General features: G+C 36.4%; 1 protein-coding gene across 16 annotated transcripts in view; it reads right to left on the reverse strand.

The window, feature by feature from the left end:
- Positions 1 to 4,925: 4,925 nt before the first annotated feature.
- shi (dynamin-1 shibire) overlaps positions 4,926 to 23,079 on the reverse strand; it is a 29,482-nt gene continuing 11,328 nt past the window's right edge. For 2 of the 16 annotated variants that reach the window (XM_073078959.1, XM_073078958.1), the window contains exons 4-18: positions 22,189 to 22,392; positions 21,570 to 21,762; positions 20,881 to 21,090; positions 20,104 to 20,311; positions 19,492 to 19,629; positions 18,789 to 18,946; positions 18,299 to 18,414; positions 17,814 to 18,001; positions 17,166 to 17,285; positions 16,393 to 16,434; positions 14,818 to 15,027; positions 14,146 to 14,380; positions 13,214 to 13,367; positions 9,560 to 9,709; positions 4,926 to 5,214 (exon numbers count right to left, since the gene is read on the reverse strand). In XM_073078959.1, coding sequence (XP_072935060.1) covers positions 5,151 to 5,214; positions 9,560 to 9,709; positions 13,214 to 13,367; positions 14,146 to 14,380; positions 14,818 to 15,027; positions 16,393 to 16,434; positions 17,166 to 17,285; positions 17,814 to 18,001; positions 18,299 to 18,414; positions 18,789 to 18,946; positions 19,492 to 19,629; positions 20,104 to 20,311; positions 20,881 to 21,090; positions 21,570 to 21,762; positions 22,189 to 22,392 — 2,390 coding nt within the window. In that variant the 3' untranslated portion in view covers positions 4,926 to 5,150. Of the gene's footprint in view, positions 5,215 to 6,293; positions 11,787 to 13,213; positions 13,368 to 14,145; positions 14,381 to 14,817; positions 15,028 to 16,392; positions 16,435 to 16,942; positions 16,958 to 17,165; positions 17,286 to 17,813; positions 18,002 to 18,298; positions 18,415 to 18,788; positions 18,947 to 19,491; positions 19,630 to 20,103; positions 20,312 to 20,880; positions 21,091 to 21,569; positions 21,763 to 22,188; positions 22,393 to 23,079 lie in introns of those variants that run through there. The other 14 variants (XM_073078961.1, XM_073078960.1, XM_073078967.1 and 11 more) reach the window with 11 other exon arrangements.

The following is a 23,079-nucleotide window of genomic DNA, read 5'->3' on the forward strand; positions in this document are numbered from 1 at the left end:
AAATCACATGAAATCTGGGTTAGTATAATATTTGACTATCCCTGTATTGTCTGGAGCAAAATGAAGTTATTGTATCCCGTCTGTCTTAAGAGTTGACTAAAAGAGGGTTTCTGAAATTGCGGACGGAAAAAGTGCGCCACTGCATCCATGCAAATCACTGCATAGTCACCTTCTTAAAGTTTCCCCTCGACTAAAAAAGATATCAGTACTACTTATAAATACTTATTAATGTAGTATTTTTTGTACTCAATCCTTGCTTTTTTACATTTTAAATCCTCAACGTTATGACCCTAAGTAGGTACCTAAAAGCTCATATAACTAAGTAGGTATTTTTAGGTTGGTTAAAGAAGACCTTAACTAGGAATAGCATGATTTGCATTTGTCCCTGTGAGCTAGTACACGTTATTGGAGAATTAAATGTGATAATCATAATGTTTATTAGATTTATCACATACTAACCGGGACATTACGAATAGGTAGTTTTAAAATAATACCTTAATTATCTAATCTAGCCTTCACCTACATAAACATATCTTAAAGTAATTACCTATTTACTTTGATGTACCACAAGGACAATTTGTGTCTCTTTGCCTCCAATTTTCGTCGCTACCTACCTACCTCTAATAGCATATGTATTACAATGTATTGAGTAACAAACCGAGACTAAGTGCGGCCGAATGTTTCCGTTCGAGTCGTCTTTGCCGCCATTACGAGTCCACTACGCCTATGATACAATTACCGGCCACTGAATAATTTGATAGGGGAAATGATTGATACAACAATCACAAGTAATCAGAATCGTGCGAGAGCGATTAGGCCCCCGTGGGCAGCGTCACAGGGCGCCGCCGCAGGACCCGACAATTGCTCACCGACGATTTAATTAGGGATGCTTCCGATACCGATATCGATACTGATATATCGGCGATACTAATGTACCGATACAGCGATACCTTTTGAATTAAACTCTATAACCGTTCATCGTATAAACGCGCCATCTCTGCGCTTATGTAAGTTAATTTAAATTTTTAAAATTAGTAAGCATTCAAACAATACCTATAATTTAGATATCGAAGTAATGTATGTTAGTAACGTATGTTCGTATATTTCCTATCCAAAATTCACAGCTTTTACTTTCTACACCTTTTTAGCCTGCAGTATCGCATTGGTATCGTCAACACCTTTTTATAAATATCGGTATCGATATCGTATCGACAGAAATGCGTAACGATGCATCCCTAAATTTAATCAAGTACCTAACCAACCTACTCTTTACTAATGGCTTTCTCTCTTCATTAAATTGTAATAACGGACACTGTTTTTGTCTTCGCCGCAATGGGCGTGTCCGTAGCTTAATGCAGCAAATCTTCCTAGTGCCTTAATAAAAAGAGCCTTTTATTTGAAGTCATTATGAATAAATTAGAAGGTTAAATGTCAAGATCAACATAAGATATAGAAATAAATAAGAGCAGGTGATCCGTGAAACGTTTACAGGTATAATATTCATAATTATATTGGCGTAGGTCCTGCCCTGTTGTCCCTGTAGTCCCGAGACTAGAATAGGTCTACGGTATCCCCTGCCTGTCGTAAGAGGCGACTAAAAGGGGGCCTCCGGGGTTGCGGGCGGCAAGATTGGGAGGTCGAACCGTCCGGTAAGCAACTCCGGGAAGGACGGCGGTGTGTGTGGTCGCATACCGTCGTAAACACCAGACGGTGTGGCGAGTCCTGGAGCTCACCTGGGTGGAGCCCGAAAGGGCGACGTTCAGAGGACTCCGATTGCGTTCCGTAGGAGATCCCGGAGTCCTCTTGGCAACGTAGAGGACGGGGGTTTTAGTGCGGTAAAAATCCTACATAACCCTGTGTCGCTTTTTAAGGTTTGTTCCTCGTAAAAAAAAATGTCCTGCCCTGTATTGTCCCTGTAGTTCCGGGACTAGAATAGGGCTACGGTATACCCTGCCTGTCGTAACAGGCGACTAAAAGTAAAAGGTAAGAATTAGGGAAACGCGACTACATGTCTATACCATACTGGCTAAAGTGACTATTAATACAAGGATAATCTTTTCTGGATTTGCTTAGTAGCCTATTACTTCAATAACAAAGTAAAAAGGGCATAATATGTCCAGTCTACTTAGAATCGCTAATGCTAGTAATAAAGACGACTTGATTATAATGGTTATGTGTCGTAAACGTGGAGTAAATTAAATTTCTGGAAAATAATATGAGTAAATTGATGTTTTACGCCGTCCTACGACCGACACGAGTTGCGTCTCACAATTAGCAAAAAACGTAGAACCCGACTTTTGCGGTAAACATGTTAAAACATTATGAAGAAAATGTACCTAATACCTACGGTACGTTTAAAAGTGCAAACTTTTCACTATAGTATAATGCAACTTCTTGGTAGCATGCTTAATTTTTCGTTGTCTTGACTAAATACTTTTTAAGCAATAATTATTATCGAAGGGTTATACGACACTGTGTTGTAGTTATTTTATGTATGTATCCTTTTTATAGAAGTATCCATGATTAAATGTTATAAGGCTATATTTCTTAAGTGTATCACAATAAAAGAAACATTTAGAGGAAGATGATATATTTTCATAAATGTTTTATATCAATGACAATTATGACTATTGGCTTCCCACCAAAAGTCAATCTCCACCACCACGGACCAGTACGCACCGCACCGCACCACACGACAGATTAAAAATCACTTTACACTAATTGATAAGTTAAATATGATAGGATCACTTAATTGGGTTTAGTTTTACTTATAAAGGTGACATGACTTGTCTTATCCGTATCACCTTATCGATACAAAAAACATATAAATAAAGTCATTAATCAAGTAATGAACAAAATACTTTTCTAGTGTTTGTGTGATGTCATATTAGACTAAATACATTTTGGCCAGAAATATAATAAAACAAAACAATTATTTATATACACATTTATTACACGTTGCATACATTAATAGTACACAAAATATAAACAGGTCCACATGAAATTTCTCTACAATATTTATATACAAATTAGGTACCTGGTGTCTGCCGCGTAAACAAAAGAGCCGAAGGGAATGTATAGAAATTAAATAAATAAATCACCTCACCACAAATAATTAGTGGATGAACTCAATACTAAAATATGCCAAGAATAGATACAAGATCATTATAATACAAATATTTGCTATAAATATACACATTGACTAGCCTCAGAAGCCTTACACTTTAATAAATACTGCCTAAAGCACTTGACTCTTCATCAATTGCTTCACGATACGAATTAGAATTATGGCATAAGAGAAAAAAATAAGAAAAAAGTACTGCAAAAGATAAATTATTGGATGGTGCCTAATTACTAGAATAGTGCGTATCAGGTAGAGATGTGCCGAGTCAGGTCGACTCGAGTCAGTACTCGAGTACTTACATCATAAACTCGCATACTCGAGTACCAATAGTGATACTCGAGTACCAGTAATACTTGAATACTGACGATACTCGTACACTACAACTACTACTCGTACAAGTAAAAACTTGTTTAATTTTGTGTAGTGAGTGGCGTTTTTTTTTTTTTTGCTCTTCCGTGCTATTGGACTGTATGTTGTGCAAAGTACTCGAGTACTTTGTGAATACTTTGGACTCGAGTACTGACTCGATTCTTTTTTATATGAGTACTAAAGTACTCGAATACCAAAAATGGACGACTCGGCACATCATTAGTATCAGGCCTTAAGAAATCATAATAAAAATAATAGCAGATTTAAAAACTTAAAAAACAAGAGAAGTATTTCCATTAAAAAACCGAAATGTTAAAACTATATTGTGCTGGTTAACAATAACTAATATAAAATTACTACTAGGATAAAAACAATAATTTCACGAAGTCCTTCTCCATTATTAGAACACATACAAATCGACTCCTTATTCACGTGGCAGGTATAAACACTAAATGCCACAACAACAATACACGATTAAATAGTGCAATCTCTTCAAGGCGCAAGTGAACTCAAGCACCCCTGTATCACAAATACATAATGCAATATTTGTCACAATTTTAATCGTAGATATAAATTATAGGATTTTTACGATCCAGACCCGACTTGAATGGCGGGATTCAGAGAGATTTACGTTCTTTACTAATACAATGTTACAATGTTACAATACAATGTTTTGCCCAACAAAGATAGGCATTTGACAATTCCTTGGTCTTTGGGGGGCAAAAAACCGGATAGATTGATTATTTAGTAGTAACTGACCTTAGCCGGATTGTCGTCAAATAAGAGGCAATAATATATTGTTATATGGATACCATAGAATACGTTACATAAAATATGGCGAAATCTCCATGCTTTCGTACTGGAGGAGGCGTTTAACTCTTTTATCAAAATTAAATTGATGGAACTAGCCTACGTCAATGTTATCAAATTTCGAGATACTATTACACTTTAGAATAGCATATCCAATAATTTAAATCTATGACTAACAAAATTTAGCAATTTCTTTACAGGTCGCACGCAAATTCATCCCCATCAAACATCGCTTTTAATACATAGGTTTGTTTTTGATTTTTACTTCGTAATGATAATAATTATAGTAAAATTGAAACTTTTTTATTTATGTATTTCTTCATAGTATTGTCGATATTACTCCAAGTACGAAAATTACTAATATTCATCAAATCTCAGACAGTATATCTATAATGGCTATAAATTCACGCGCGGCATGTACTTAAATTTTATAATCACTGAGGTATTGTTAATAATAGTTTCTTTTAACCAGAAAACATCTAGCTACAATTACTTAAATTAACTACACTTTAAAATAATATACATATAGGTACAAAAGAACGATGTTAGCTTGTCATAACAACAAATATAACATTGTCATAATATATTAACAGTCGATTATCAATTATTTTATTTTATTGAACAAAGGAATCAGTTTTATTGGTGGTACACATTCGATTTACCCATATATCTTTAAACAAAGAAAATGTGTAAGAAGTGCCTAGTAAACAAATAAACAGTCTCCTTTTCACGATCTACTAAAATTAGGAATTGTCGGCTAATTTCCACTAAAGCAATATACAGAGGAGGAACAGGTAAGTATGTACAGAGCAGAGTATTACAAGATGGCGGCGAAGACGTGGCGCGTTCAAAATGGCCGCCCATTCTGCGGTCGCTCGGGCAGCTTTGGTGGCACGTTTGGCACCGGCCGGCTATCAACATACGAAACAATATATAAATATAAGAGTTCACTAAATAAATAGAAATATATAATATGTAATTACAATGAGTTACCGTATTCAAATAGTATGGCATTGGCATAGTATAACAAATTTACATATTTGGCGATTCATGGAAAATTATATAATTTCAAGAATAAATACATATTTTAACATTGTTCTTAACCAAATAGAATATGACAATGCCACATTATTTCATCGTGGATGAATTTTGAAAAACTACTTGAGAGCAGAATTAATGTAAGACAGGAAAAATAAACATAATGAGAAAAGAAACATATTTTATAGAAAGGAGAAATAACGAAAATGTTCATTGGTGTTTATTTCAACAAAACTTCCAATACATGCTATGATTTCCCTATAAATATGACAAATGTATTTTGTAGAATTTACAAGAGCGCGACCAAAGTATAATGATATCTAACTACTCAAATGTCTGTATTTACATAAAATAAGCAATATTATTAGAGAGTGGCCTGTTTTTGGAAAATACATGCATTTTTATGTTCATTCAAAATTAATATGTTAAATATTATATGTTATCATGCCTGAATGTATATATTTCAATAAGATTCTTTATTATACTAGGAAATTCAGCCTTATATATAAATAATTCGTAAATTACTATTTATATATTGTAACAATGTTATATATACATTAGTAATTATTTAAATACATATTAAAATTGAATATGAATGCAAACGCTTTAATAATGTTCAATTTCCAATGCGCGCTAGATCATTGTAGTGCAGTATATTTCTGACCTCTGTCTAATTGCCGAAGAGTCTCCATATCCAGCAATAGGAAACTAATATAATATATATATTAATTGCAGCGACAAATGCAACCAGTAACACGATTAACACACTAAAACGATTAATCATCTTATTATTGGAATATACTACTACGTCTAGTCATCTTATTGAAATATATACTACATATTCAAAATAGCTTACCTATAGTTACGTCCTTTAGGAAATTATTCTGATTAATCGATTAGAGGGAAGTGTGGTTATATTAAACAAAAAACCTAGTGGAACAAATCAAACATCTTTAGTACACATATAGCATTTAATTACTCTATTTATACAGCATAAGATTAACAATATTCATAAACTATGTCAAATCCAACAATCTCTGCCTATACCTTTTTCGATGGTACTAACGCTATTAACAAGAGAGAGCAAAACGTTAGATGATAAATTTTCGTATTATAATATCGTAATATTGATACAGCGATGAGATATAGCGTTCAACTTGTAGGAACTCGGTTTACTAACGCCCGCCTAATTCTAAGGATGGTGCCACTTTGAGCGTTACACGCAGTTCAGACGAATCGACGTCGACTACGCCCTTCTTACGTTTAGGTATACTCATGACTATGAAGAATTTATTCGTTCCATGATTCTCCACAGCAGCATGGGTGATGACGATTAAGAGATCGATTGGTCGCGATGACTTTATGACGTAAGCGTCGCATCTACACGAACGATTAATTTCAAGATTAAATTTATTGTTTCATAAGTGATATTAATATATATTTATTTTATTAACGAATTCATCTTGTATCACCTTCAATAAAACGCTCTAGTAATTGACCAAAGGTATCGCTAACAGCAACAATATAAGATAAAACTGCTTTGGTCTTAGCCATTATAAGTACATACAATTAATATTTACGTACAAACTTTCAAAGTCAACACTTGCAGCTAGTCATACGTAACACGTGAACATCGGACCGCCGGAGTACATCGATGCAACCGTAAATATACAACACGAGATAAACTTGGGATACAATTATGTATATAGGATAAATGCGTACAATTCATATAATTTCGTTCGCTACGAGACGGAAGATAGAGATATAGAAGATGGAGACGTGGGAGTCTCCGAACTACTGGAACACCTAGACACCGTGGGAACAAGTGGCGGACTGCTACGGGCCGCTCTACGCGACACTACGCGACGTGCGAAGCTGCGGTACGCTTACTGATGGGTATTCTACCTTTTATAATCCAGAAAAATAAAAAATATTGATAAACCTACGTCTTTAATCACCACAATACAGTGGTACGATTCATTCAAATTAGATTCAGTTTTTTTTCTGAAAAAATATCTGGAAAATATTGGAAAAAACAATATTACATATATTGTCCAATTTTTTTCTTTTCTTATTCGTCTTAATATTTTCCATTACCCATCAGAAGGCACGCTACGAGATGTGACATGCTGGATGCCAGCCGACACCCACCTCGGACAAACTCAACTACATAATTCAATATACACCTATTATCTTAAGACACTGAATGTAAACTTTACAATTTATTACATAAAATAATTTAATTACATAATCCCGTAATAGCACAGGCAATACTATGAATTTGTATAGGTCACCCGACGCGTACGAATCACGCGCCCACACTTATAACGATATACCTAAAAACACTGCACAAATGTATTCAAACTGCAGTTAATACTGAATTTTTATTATAGCAATTTGTAATTATTAAACATTAAAATTTCACAAATCTTTTTTGGAATGTATATCATAATGTCTATAGCTACAAAATCCGCATGATATAATTGATTACGATAGTTTAGCGGATTTTGAGAAAAATTCCAATATCTAATTTACAACAACAATGTGCTAATTTGTGATGTTAAAATCGCTACCAAATACATTTTTATTTGTCACCTTAGTGTGTGTGATCTTCATAATATATTTATTTATGTGTAAACTATTTTTTTATGCAAGCAACAAACCAAATGTGACCAATTCACACTATAACTAGTACACTTGCAAAGCGTAACAAACGATAATTAATTAAACATTAATTACCTACACTACGGTAACATCAGTTATGTATCACAAACAGAGTTACACTATTACATAAGGTGTTCCGCAACGCAACAATTATTAATTTAGTACAACACAATCATCATATTTTAGATTACAGTAATTAATATTACACGTTAGAGGAGCGGCGTTAATTTAAGTTATCTTGTGTAAACACAGTGAGCTGCGAAAATTACAGCACACAAAACTGGATGTCATTAATAATCGCCGGATGAACAACAAAAAAATTAGTGTTATATACATTCAAAGAGAGATCTTATCTGAGTGCCTTTCACAAAACATCATTTACACAAAGTGTTACAACGTTAATATTGCAAACACAATTAGAAACAGCGATTGCGTCAACAAAAGAAGCGTAAGCATCGTTTGAACAAATTGGGTACTTGACACTATTCGAAAAATTGTATGAAATTGACTTATATGCCATTTTATTGATATGTTTATAAGCGTGGTTCATTTTTTGTTTAGCTCACTAAACGATCAGTCACGTGAGAGTCACATGTAAAACAAACTACTTATAAAGAAATATTTGCAATTTCACGCAGTAAATAACTTTTCTTATTCCAAAAATTTAATGAACTATTTCTGATATATTGAATCAAGTACCCATTTTTAACAAAACACATACATATTTTAGTTGTGGGCCCTGTGTTACGTCTCACCATTAATATTCTTTAAATTACTTGGCTAATAATATTCAAGACAAACCCAGGACACACATCTTCATTAAAATAGATAAACTTTCATTACACGCGCAACAATAGCATTTACACTATTTTGTTTGATATGACGTTATTGTAAGTATTACAATTAATAGTTAGAATTTTATTGTATTTTCGTTAAACATTAACACTGTCAACACAGATAGAAGGAATGACGTACATTAGTAAGAAGTTGACACAAGAGACTAAATAGAGAATAGTTCGTTATACAATCACATGTAAATTGCCATTACGTTGTAAGGTTAAAAGTAAAGAGAAATCATGCAGTCCACCTGACGGGTACTGCCGATCTTGTGTAGCTAGACTTGAATAAAGACAAACTTTAGTCAAACTTCAGGTTGGCTGCATGGTACAAGTCGCAATGGGGAGGCCAGCTCAAAGCTTATCATAACCGCTCGATGTCCCCCGTTTTATGTCCCTTCCCTTATCATAACGCTTTAGCGGTCTTTTAATATAAATATCGCAAATATTTACAGATTCATATCCATTTCATTTTAATGACACGATGACTGTTTATTAAAATAAGAGATCCATTTTTCATATAATTTACTTTCAGTGAAATTCTAACAAACTCACTGTGAGGTGAACAGCGTATATGGTGGCGCTCTCTACGCATAATTTCAAGCTACCCTCCCCATTCAGACAGAAATAGATCCAGAATTATGTAGTACACATGCAAGCCACTGCAACGATCTCACAGCGACACGAAAACATAGTCGATGCACAGTCGGTGGTTTACTTGAACTTAGCGAACGCGGAGCTGAGCTCGTTGATGGCCGCATTGGTGACCGCCTGGCCGACCGCCTGGTTGATCTGCTGGCGCATGTGCGGCGGCAGGTGGCCCATCGCGCCCGCCGCCGCGCCCACCGCCCCGCCGCCGCCGGGACGCCTGGTGTGTTCAGGTAAACTGTTACGAGCTACACGAACACCACGTTTAATGTAATGCAACGTTTACATACTCGCGAACAGTGACGACTGTGTAAATGCCGCGCACGAATACAGGCTCATTAACCTTTGATTCGTGCTAAAAACATGACACCGCACGGAGGAATATTCATGGCGAGTATCGTATACATAAATAAACATATTTGCGCCTATTCGCCTGTTCTCGGCAAGTATCTAAACGTTGCATATTAGTTGCGTATTTACCATATCAACCGTAGAAACCTTTTAAAATACAATTTTAATTAAAATTACATAATCATGAATTAATTGGACATCTTACAGGTAACATGGAGATTGGGATAATCGGTCTCACAGTTCCCCTGTAAGATGTTTAAGAGTAATGTAACTGCCACAATTACGAGTCTAAGTAGGAGCCAAGCGAATCAAAACGAACATACGCCTCTTACAGGGTAACTGTGATGTAACATATTCAAACCGGTGCTCATTTTTTCACATACAAACCCAATCAAACATAATTTAAAAGGAAACAAACAATTAATCAATCAAACTATACATCTACAAGTATTATTGTCTACAATCAGTCACACTAATATTAAATAAAAGTGAAATACAGCAAATAAGAAACCTTGTTATGTTGAAGATCACACACAGATTAGTGACAAACACATGCAGTGCATACTATTAACTCTTAAGTAATTGTAGATTATTTTAATACGAGAATATTGATCATAAAGACGTAAACACTGTTACAAAATAGCACGTATAATTGTATAGAGAAGCTATTGATAACACCTTACTGGCTGAATGCGTCAGAAGTTATAACTTTTATATACTAAACACCTAATAAGAGCTATTGTAAAGAGTACCTGCCAGCGAGCAGCCAAATTAAATCAATGAGAGGTCTCAATACTCAGATGACTTTCCAAACATTAGTATGAATAATATGTTCATTATAGGGAAAAAATACATCAGTTTTATATTAATTGTCCGGATAATAGGAGTTGATATCCATTATCAAATATCCGAAAATCACTGTTCGTTTTATCTCTAGCTTATTATAGTGCACTTCATACATTTGCGCTCGCTATGTCACATACGGAACTATGTGCGCGTGTCCAGAATTAGAGTAATTTATAACAAGAAATCTACAAGACATTTTCGTTTGAAATTATCCCAGCATTAAAGTACTACACTACAAGACGTTGTGGCGTAACACACTGTAACATAACGTTGAAACAGCTGACGCGTCACTATCACATTCAAACTTTACGAAGTCACTATGTCACTCACACAAATGAACGATCTTTACAATCACTATTACACGACCCATTAGTTATTATAATCCTTCATTAATTTCCCCTGGCTGCTCACAGGGCAGTAAAATTTCTATTCACTACCGGTACCTACATCATAAAATTTATTTTAACTTTGGAAGCAACATTATTTCAGACATTTCATAAGTATTCATGATTTATACAACTAATAATATTGTATATAACATATGTATAAATATTTATAACTTTCCTGACCGTTTGTTAACTTATTACAATTGATGTCCTTACATAGCTTACACTTATCACTGTGCAAAGTATTAGTAACACATATCCATAGTAAGCCTTTAACAAAAATATATGTTATATTATTTTATTTAGAGTACCTACATGTAGATTTAAGGGGAAGCTGTGAAAAATAATATTGACTAAATTGCGCTAAGTATAAACAAGGATTACATGTGAGTACCGTACAATACTTAATGCGTTAACACAAAATTAGTAACAAAATATAGTCTATGAAGACATAATGTGTAAAGTGTCGACACAATCTCAAACGGGTTTCATGAAATCATTTTTCAAAAAATATCCTTTATAATCTGTTTTTAATATAGACATACAAAAATAACGTTAGTGGTCAACGAAGTAAGCGTATGTACGCGAGTGTAGAGCACGTGTAGTTCAACTGTCAACTGCACTAAGTTAACATGCCCGTCAGAGTTAGTACCTTGTGAACGTACGTAACTTATATGTTAGTTAGACGCGCTGGGGCTGCACGCTTAACGCCGTCTGCGAAAACAACCACACTCCATTTTACACTGTCTTTGCTAAATATAATATCTATTTACTACTCAAATGGTAACAAACATAAACCCACTACTACCAAGTACCAACCACTACCAGTACATATTTAATGTCTCCCGAGAACATATGTGTTTTAGTCCGTTGAAGACTGCTAATCTTAAAAACTACGAAATAGATGATAGATTTTAATAGTTTTCACTGTCACATACAAAACATTCCATTAACCCTTACAATTACAATAATACAGCCAATTACATATGTTAAAATATCTTATGGCATATTTTTGCAGTCTAAACTGAACAGACATCAATTACAGATGAATATAGCAAAGACGAGTGTAATATTCCTAAACAACAGTATAATTAATAGACAATCACAAATAAAATTATTTGTTATTCTATTATATCAAGCCTTGCGAAATATATATGTACATATAATAAGTTTCAATGTACTGTAATAACATACCAGGCCCACACTTACAAATACAAATTATGGCTGTTACATCACCCACACAAATTGCTTCATTATTATATTAAGCGAAGCACAAAGTATGGTAAATATATCATAATAATAATATATTATGAGGCACAAAAGCAACAAATTCTGATTATCATTGTTATAAAATTATTCTATTCTGTTGCGTAATGATCCCAACAAACAAACAGCACAATATGGTGTTTAATTTAGGATAAACATATTAATTCACAACTGTGTAACATTTGGGACTGTAAAGGGTTGAAAGTTAATTTTAAATACAATGGTAAAGGTAAGGTAAAAGATAAAAGGACCGAAATGTAAGTAGTATATTTTGTAATTTACTTATTATCAGGTCAGGTTTTCAATTACTTTAAAGAATCCTTTCAGATCTTGATAGAGTTGCGTACTGTGTGTTGTGTACATGTATATGTGTAAGTATGTATGTGTATGTGTGCGCACTTATGTATGTATCATCCATCATCATCATCATCATCAACAACCCATTACTGTCCCACTGTTGGGCACGGGTCTCCTCTCATAAAGAGAAGGACTAGACCATAGTCCACCGCGCTGGCCAAGTGCGTATTGGTAGACTTCACGTACCTTTGAGATTTTTTTTATAAATCTCTCAGGTATGCAGGTTTCCTCACGATGTTTTCCTTCACCGTTTAGCAAGTGATAATTAATTTCTAATACGCACATAATTTTGAAAAACCAGAGGTGTGTGCCTGGGATTTGAACCTCGGACCCCTAGATCGGGAGGCCGAGTTTCTTAACCACTAGGCTATCACTGCTTTCATTGTGTGTGTATTATGCATGTTTTTATACTGGTGTGTATCCGTGTCTGTGTGTCTGTGTGTGTGTGTGTATACGTGTGTATCCGTGTGTATCCGTGTGTGAGTATGTGTGTGTGTCCGTGTTGGGTGTGTACTCACGTGGGGATGAGCGGCGCGGGCAGGCCGGGCTGCGCGCCGGGGCGGCCGGCGGGCGGCGGGGGCGCGGCGCCGCCGGGCCGCGACGGCAGCGGCGGCGCCGGACGCCCCGTGCCCGCGCCGGGCGGGGGCGGAGCGCCGCGCTGACCGAGGGAGCCTGCAAAGATAGCTATTCATTTAGAAACTTGTACGACTGTTCGTAGTTCGTATAACAAGAACCACCGTTATCGTGTGTGTTTGAATAGTCAAATCGGTCGGAGTAAGGCTCCGTAAATTAAAATCAAAGGAAGTTAATCAATTAGAAATTTATGCAACATTATATATTCGCCGAGCATATGCGAATAATTGCGAATACGATGTAAATGTATCCATTCTCCACGCAGTGTCGGTTGGTTTTGTACCACAAATTAAAGAATTATTCGACTGTGCTCACATGTGGCATTTACACACTCGTAAGTTCTTCGTCTAGTATAGTCCGCGCCAAACTTCTAGTCCGCTCTGAAATTGTTGCGCGCAGGTGTAATCAGACAGCCAATGTGGTTGAACACAACTACAAGCATATACTCCGTAGCAACAGTAAGGGCACACTAACGCAGCTATGTACCCGTGAGCGAGAGCTGGCCAAAGACGGGTGCCGGGCGGGGGGGGATCCCGCGCTGTCTTCGTCCCGCTAATACCTACAATTTGCTATTGCGACGCAACTCGTGTCTATATTCAGAGCGGACTAGCAGTTTGGTGCGGAGTGTACCTATGTTGCCTTAACTCGCGTGTGACCTCGTGTGTGGTTTCGATTTCACGCCGAAGCCTCGAATTCTCACTTTCGAGTTGACGAACTTTATCGATATATGCCGCACGTCGATCATTAAGATTCTGCAGAGCACCTTTCTCTTGCAAACGGCTGTGTCTTGTGGAACTCAAAGACTTAAACCACTCACTCTGTTGCGCGGGCGCGGCGCGTCGCGGGCCGCCGGGCGAGGGCGGCGACAGGCGCGGGTTGGAGTCGAGCCGCGACTCCAGCCAGTCGTTCTTGACGGGCGGCGGCACGGGCGTGCTCACCGTCGCCATCGACACGTCGCCGATGATCCGCAGCGCCTCCTTGCACGCGTGGTACATGCGCAGCATCTCCTCGCGCTTCTGCGCCTCCTCGGGCGACTCTTCCATCATTTGCGACTGACGGTGGACGGGTACACGTTTAGTTAATTGTATTTTACTAACTTATTTTTTGGAACATGTGGCCTTTTGCGGGGTCTCAGTGCCTTAATGATCGCGAAGCCAAATTTTCTCATATTAACAACTGACCGTAAATATTAAGAACACACCGTTTCACCGTAAAATGACAAATGTTGCTTCTTTACTTTAAAAATATAGTATAACTGCGACAAAGATATAAGAACTCGTTTACATAAGAGTCAATGTAGACATGTGAACTTTATTTTTTTTTGTAGTATTGTTTTGGTTTTCAGGGACCTAAATAGATTTTTCTTCAGTGGAAAAGAAAGTGTTAGCTGAACAGACATTTACTCCACTGAAGAAAAAATTGTTTAGGTCCCTGAAAACTAATACGTTAATTTACGCAACATCTGCACAAAACCTGTTATATCTCTTACCTGATCACCAGAGGCATAGAGGTGAGCGAGCAACTCTCCGTTAATAAAATCTTTGGCATTATTGATGATCAGCATCATAATAGTCTTGGGGACCAGGTCTCGCGTGGTCTTCGTCACGATACGCATGTATGAATCCACAAGATTCCTGATAGTTTCCACTTGGCGCTCTAATTGTGGGTCCATGCTACTTGTCGCCGCACTGTCAGAGCTCTGAAACAGAATATATTCTTCTTATCACTTGTATGGCATATATATCGAAGACAATGGGAACTTTCGCCTGCTGTACAAATGGAATAAAAAAATATCTCGTATAAAATTGACTTCAGCATAGGCAATTGACCAGAAACAATCTTCAACCAACAAAACCTTATCTGCTTAAAGCAAAATCAACTGGACATTAACAACACAATTGATATTCTAGCCAAAAATATCTTGCATTATTATTCAAAATTTGGTAAATTCATAAAACCGATCCTGTACCATGCATAAGCTTGCATTCAAAAAATGATTTAAGAACATGAGAACTACATAACATTATTTCAATTTAACGTTTTTGCAAACTAATTTAATTCCGCATTGCAAACGCTACTCACCAAATCCCATTTTGTAGTTAGTATCTTAAAAATACACATGAAATATAAATAGTGTTGGTGAAATATGAATTAACTGAAAAAAAACTGAATGACCATGTCAATATGTATAGTACTGCCTTCCATAACAACCTGTGGTACTTGTACAGTACATGCAATATTATTATCACCACACCTACAGTTACTGCACATCACCCGAGTATTTACATATCCAAAAACCAGCACACAAAGCTTATTTTTCCTGCTTATTTATTGCTTATGTTATTCTCAGCTCAATACTTCAAATTGTACGGTTACATTTTAATCAAATGCTGATTGGCTACGTAACGTGGCTGGACCATTGTGTAGTTACTATATACGAGTAGACGCAGATAGAATCAGAAGCGGAACATATCTTAATTAAACAAATATAATGATTTACTTATTAGTACATAATGTGAGATTATCTTTCTAAAAATTTCTCGTACAGTTAACTTTTTGAGATTTAGGTGAACATAAAATTGTTAAAATAAAGTTTGTGATAAAATTAGGGAAACATCTGAAAATCAGACCTCACGAGTAAAAGTCCCACTTGGGACAACATAGTATGTTACGAATTAAAATTTAGTAAAGGAAAATCAGATTAAGTTATATAACTGGATATTGCAAAATAGACGAATTTTTGATGACAGGGGGACATGCCACAAGTTGCCAACGCCATATAAAAAAAGTGATGGGATAAACAATATTGATTTATTATATTTTTCAATAGAAGGTCTTTTGTTGGGTTTAGTGCATAGCTCCTAATTGGCAAATATAATTAATAGTAGCATGCGATTTTATTAAAAACAATAAATTGAATATCTTTGTTATTATTATTATTAGGTACATTCAATATTCTATCACTAACATTAGGTATAAGTGATAACTAACACAGTGGTCCGTTTTGGCTAATTACAAAACAATAAATACAAAAAACCAAAGCTCTGAAATACTGGTGACTTACTCTTCTCTTATTCTCACCCAACCCCAGGGAAGGCAGAAATAACTAAAAATAAAGAAATAAATGACGCTAACGTAATCTGCAAAAATAACCTTTTCGTGAATAAATTGTCAATGCCAGCGAGTTTTGAATGTCCGTGATCGTGTGAGTGTTTTTAATCTGTATTATTTGTGACTCTGTTATTGCTGAGGTTAGAGTAGCGCATAGTGGTACAAATGTTAATGGAGTGCAGGATGTGAACAACTAACACACATTAGCCAGTCAGCACTCTCTACATGCCACATGCTACATTAAGTTATCTATAATTTATTATCAAAAAAGACACCGACCATCTCGATATTTCATCTTTCCGGTCATAACAGCACACTAGTAATAATTCATTATCATTCTATCAACAATAATATACATTAATCGGAAACACATCGATAAAAAAATACATGGTTCTCGAGATTCTCAGATTTTTTTACAATCTGCTCTTACCAAGTTCATAGCCGACATGAAATTGTGATCTATTAAGCGTATGACGTCAAACAAAGCTTTCGTTTAGACAAACCTCAGATCCTTCATTCTGCATGGCATGACAAAACAACACATTAATGTGTAACGTAATACTGACACGGTACATACTAATATTTTTATATAAACAACGTCAGAAAGAAAAGATTGATTAAATAAGGAAAAATAAGAATGAAAGAAGGAACTGTTTAAAAGGTGAAAGAATAGAAAAAAGGATAGATATCAAAGACAAGACAGGCTGGTATTGTGAGTGTGTATACCTCGTCTCCGTTGGATGCTTCAGAGTTCTTCTCGGGATAGACGCCGGCGCGGAGGAAGGACGCCTTCCACGAGTCCACGTCATCCTGTGTCTCGCAAGACAACTCCAATTGTTTGTAGTCCTATTAATTAAAAATAAACAATATTATTACTTCTTGCTACAGTTTATCATTTCACTTAGAACTTTATTTTGTAACGATACGTAAATAAAACAAATACATGTAAAATTAAAACCAGTACCCGTATAATTTAATTACTATTATTTTTATTTCAAATTATTATTATAAATTTAATGGCAAGCGATATTATTGTTCAAATAATATTCTATAATACTTATTTTACTTCAAGAGTGCAAATTTTATAATTTTACTAAATGCAGAGGCATAGTAGAAATTTTACCCGCTGATCAGACAAATGCAAATTTGTACGCTATTATAGCACCTATAGTCACCATACCGGTCTGACGCGCATAGGGTCCCGAGTTCGATCCTTGGCCAGACATATCTAAATGATGACAAATCTGTTTCTGGGTTTGGTGTTTTTTTTTTATTTTCCTACGTGTTTCCATGGCACCCACGACACACAATCCTTGATGTGGGTGTAGAAAGCGCCTTGTAGCGACTCGATAGTCGCGAGTACCTAGTACCTACCTTGTACACGTTGCGCCCCTCGGGGTTGAAGAGCGCGAACATGTGCCGGCGCGACATGAAGCCCTGCTCGAGGTCGCGCAGCTTGAGCCCGTCCAGCGGCAGCATGTACTTCTTCTCGCGCTCCTCCTCGTCCTTGAACCACGAGATGCTCTCCGACGTCAGCACGAACCAGTAGTCGCGGGAGCCGCCTGAACAAAACATTGGGGTTCGCTTTTAAGCTGAGCACATATAAACGAAAGCCATAACAAATTCGCAAAAAAAACGCACTATCTTATGCTAAGCTCGACATTATCAATCAACCGATTTATTTTGTGTTGCGAGCAAGTGTTAAATTAAAAAATGAAATACTAAATGGTCTCAAGTTCCCCATTTACTTAGTAACTTTCGAGCGTTTTAAAAATACTGATTCTTTCATATTATATATTTGAGATTATTTAAGGCTATACATTTTTAATGTTTGTTCATCAAAATATGGCGTTCCTTACCTTTCATAATTCCTAGATTGTGTATGCACATGAATCCCTTCCTAATGACCTGGTTACCAAGAGCACGGTGGCCTGATTTTGTAGAGTTCTCGGACTGGTTTTGTGCGCTGCAAACACTCAGGAAAGTATAATTGTTAATCAACACATGCCAGTCTCAGTCAACATCAATAAAAAGTCAACAAAGTTTAGAAATGCTGTGCTACATTTTAGAATGCAATTACTAATTAGTCTCACTAAACGGCAAGCTTGTTCTGTTCAATTAAACGCTCTCTGACCCAATCTGTGTCTGGGATCCACATCAATGACACGGCTTTATAATTACGAAATCATAACATTTTCTCGCAGGTTAAATCTTAAAGCTGTATTTCGTTGCCTCTTATTAGCGTCGCTTTTTTCATTTCATCGATTCCTATATCAAAATGGTGTAAAAAAATGTCATTTGAACAAACAAAAAAGGTATTTATATATTTAAATGTCATCATCAACTTACTTGGCGAATCCGATGAAGTCCTCGTGGTTGGTGTTCATGTACGCGAGCTCGCAGTCGATGAGCAGCACGAGCTGGTCTTTGCACTGCTGCTCGCGCGAGCGCACGTGCGACATGATGATGCGCTCCGTCTCCTCGCGCAGCCGCGGGTACCGGGACATCTGTATAAATAGATAGACTATCACCATCAGACTTCTTGTCATTCAGCATTATCTAAGACAACTTGCCAATAACGACATTTTGCAGCGATTTAGTAGAAACAGAATCGCAAAAAGACTGATATAGTCGCGGCACTGTCGCTTTACCCGTCGCTTTACTCGATGTCCTCAATGTACCCACGCTTCGCAACTTAACCCTTAGTAACTATGTCGATGCGCGATAATGCAATGCGCTACTGAATCACTGCAAAAAGACGTCGTGGGCCACATCCCCAACTATATATGATGAACCCTGTGGCAGAGCAGTCACTATGTCGGTCAGATAAGTATTGGTTCTTGCTTCAATTTCGTTTAGCCAGATAAGCTATACTTAGAAGATGTAATTTTCATCGAATAAACACTTCTTTAACACATGCTTTACACATTAAATGTCATAAATGGCCGATGCAACCAATAACAGCAGTACAAAAGGGGCAACCAGTTTGTGGTAGCACAATAAATACTGCACACAAACCACGAAGAACGACCTGAAATACTATATTACGTACCCTCTCAGTGCAAACGCGGACAACATTGGAGAGCTCCTGCACAACCAGATCGACGCACTTGATGCACGGCTCCTTTAGTCTTGCGATCTGCTTTTTTACAATGGCCTCGAACGCCATGTCCGGGGTGAACAAACCCACCTGTCATCAGAATTTTATATTATAATGGCACTCACGTTTATAGTAGGTAATTGATGTTTATAAAAACTCAAACATAATAATGGTATTTTGGTAGTTGACTCGTAAATGGGTAAAGTAACAATGAGTTGTTTAAAGATATTAAAAGCCCACGACATTAATTCTTCGTAGTTTAAGTTTTTAGTTACATCATGTATATTCTAGTGTGCATATAACAGTAATTAAAAGTTAAATAAAATCAGTGACTTAATGAACTGCTTACTCATCTCAATAATATGTATCACATGATATTCTAGATTCTAGAATTGACATTCTAAAATTTAGAATATCATGAGGTCTATATAATTATGCAAATAATTATTTGACCATCAATTTGGCCCAAGTCTTTGTTATAGCATTGAAATAAAAGGGAATTGCAAATGTGAATGAAGACTGTGTCAGAGCATATAAGAAAAGTAAAGGTAGCATCACACTCACCCTAATACCATGGATATTACGAATGGCGAATGCGATCTCCCTACGCAGTTCCTTCTCGTCAAACTCCATCTTGACAATTTCGAAGGGGAACCGCTCATGGAAGAGCCGGTTGATCTTAGCACCGCCCGACAACTCGTTAGTGTTGATCTGAGCCGAACCGGAGCCTTCGATGGTCCTCTCGAAATCAGTTTGCAGGGTTTGGATCATTCTGGTAGAAGAAGACATAAATTAAAAATCATGTATATAAAAATATCATAATACAAGACTTTTTTGCAAACTTACAAGTAATGTGTTTATTAGACGAGAGTGATTCCTACTACAGCTTTTTATTTAAGCAGGAAGTGTCTAAATCTTTATGTACATTAGCGAATTTAATTAAGTCGCCAAACTGCGTATTTCCTATTGCATCACAGCCTTGGCCTTGATAAGGTCATCTGAGCAAAGGTTACTGATAGGCTTACTTCTTAAATTTCAAATCATTTAAGTATCTAAAAAGTAACTTAAGTGATTTGTAAGTTAGTGTTTAATAAATGAATAAGTTTAATATTCAGAACCTATTTCTACTCGTATTTCCTACTTACTGTAACATAGCCTATGTCGTGAAGGAAGGATCATTACGGTACAAATGCATATTTATTGATCAATAGCTGACTAAAGTCAAACATTATCAGTACAAGCATCAAAATCGAAGAGCCTTCGTCTAAAGGCAAAGTCAACCTAAGCGATTCAGTACTTTTAACTTAACCCGTACCCAACTGTACATGATTTTCTACTTACTGCAACATAGCCTTTGTCTTGATGGAGGGGTCATCGGGGCGGAAGTGCTTGTACTGATCGACATCCTTCTCGAGGGTGAGCAGTTGCTTCTGCAGCTTGTCGCGGAGGCCGGGCAGCGTGTCGCGGATGTGGTTGGTCAGCTGCTGGTTGAGCACGCGCTGCAGGTAGGGGGTGCCCAGCCGGTCCGCGATGTGTCGGTAGGATGGATGGCTGGAAGTTTATAATATAGTTACTTATACTTCGGAACGCTTTGCGATAGGCCACTCATATATCTATAGCAGTAATTGAATCCCTTTGGGATTGTTCACTCATACATAGCAGTAATTGCTTGTTAAAAATATCTACATTGAGTATAACTTTTATTACAAATGAAGTCGATTTAAAATTAAAGATATAAAGTAATGCAAATGCTGGTATTCTATATTGAGAGGAATATTTTTCAAGAACTTCCATTTTTTGTAAATGATTTTTATAATCAGGTATTATTAGTTTCGATACTGAATTAATTCAATTCAGTAAACATTTTAAAATTTTGATTGGCGATCCTTAGAATAAGCTTTTTGTATAGGACATTTGTATAAAATACCTTATATTCTAATTGTTTAAAACATGTTACAGCTAGCAAAGACTGCACTAAAATTTACTTTACTATAATATCATACTCCTCACAAAAAAGTTTCACGTGATACCTGAGGAAGAACTTCCTCTCAGCGGCGAGAGCAGCGGAGATGTCCTTGCGGCCGTCGATATCCTTCTGCGAGCGGTTCACGACGCCGATGTAGCCGCGCCGCAGCGGCAGCAGCTTGTTCTCGAGGACGTCGCGGGCGTCCGTGCCCTCGTCCATCAAGTCTAGCTTTGTGATCACACCGATCGTGCGCAGACCTGCATGAACATTAGTAGTACTACTAAATACACGCCCGTGTACATTATTCCGTCTCAGTTCACAGGGAATAGTAATCGTCATTGTTTTCATAATCAATCTAAAAAGTAATTCTAATTTATTTAAACGACCTAAGTTTCCAAATCCAAATGTTTCGGGAACTCTTCCAAATGACAACAATTTGGATTAAGCCTATAATTATTAATTAAAGTTATTATTCTTTTTATAAAGCTTTTGTTTATGTATTGAATTTTTAATTTAAAAATGATATTTCAGTTATTTGGTTTTACAAAAGAATACACGTACAAAAATAAAAATGTATCTCACATAAAAATGTGATATATTATTTTAAAGTTAATCTCAAAAATTGTAATATTTGATGTGATCTTGCAAGTAACAAGATTTAGGAAATTTTCATATTAACAAACCTTGGGGATCCACTTCTTTGGCAAGTTTCAGGGCATCGCTGTTCGCCAAATCGGTGTTGGCGGGCGTTACCGCGAGGATGAGGCAAGACTCGCGCCTGATGAACTGGAAGATCATGCCTTTGATCTGCTGCTCGATGTCGATCGGCTGGTCACCGATCGGCACCTTCGTCAGACCGGGCAAGTCGATCAGCGTCAGGTTAAGAACTGAAATAATGAGAATTTGTGAAGTTATACTTATTTCAGAGCGCTGGGGACAGACACCAATGGACACCATAAAGTTTGTTTTCTAGTAAATATTGCAAATTTCGTATTTTTTTAGGTCTGTAATGGATGTTTAGGATTCTTTCGTGCATACATAAGTAGAAAGTACATAGACGTGTTTTTGCAATTATTATTATTATTATAAGTATTGTGGTTATAAGACGTATTACGGTTAAGGGGAATACCATTCAAGTCTTTAATATAGGATTGATAAATTATGATCATCTCCATCCAGTATAACTTTTATTAAAGGCAGATACGTTTTATACAAATCAGTACATCCATAAAACATTATATTGGTATTTTATAATTTCCAAATTATCTTTTTATTGCTCGCAGAGTTTAACAATTCCAATCAATAACAATCGCTAGCTATATGCTTGGCACGAGTTTTCTTTCATGACACGGTAACTATACTCTAGTATTGTTTGTCCTTGGTTAAAGAGGCGTAGTAAGGAGGTGGAACCGTAATCGCATAAACGTACTTTAATTATAATATTTCGAACGATGACACTCAACAGTCACAACAAACATGAATCAAAGAGATAAAATTGAAAACGATAAGATAAAGCATAGCTCTCGAGTGACACATATGGAATGACCAACTCCGAAAGTAGTAGCAGATTGTTA

Source organism: Epargyreus clarus, unplaced genomic scaffold (assembly GCF_041222505.1).
Source record: "Epargyreus clarus isolate Ecla_fem2 unplaced genomic scaffold, WU_Ecla_fem_2.2 ptg000014l, whole genome shotgun sequence".
NCBI classification, from domain to species: Eukaryota; Metazoa; Arthropoda; class Insecta; order Lepidoptera; family Hesperiidae; genus Epargyreus; species Epargyreus clarus.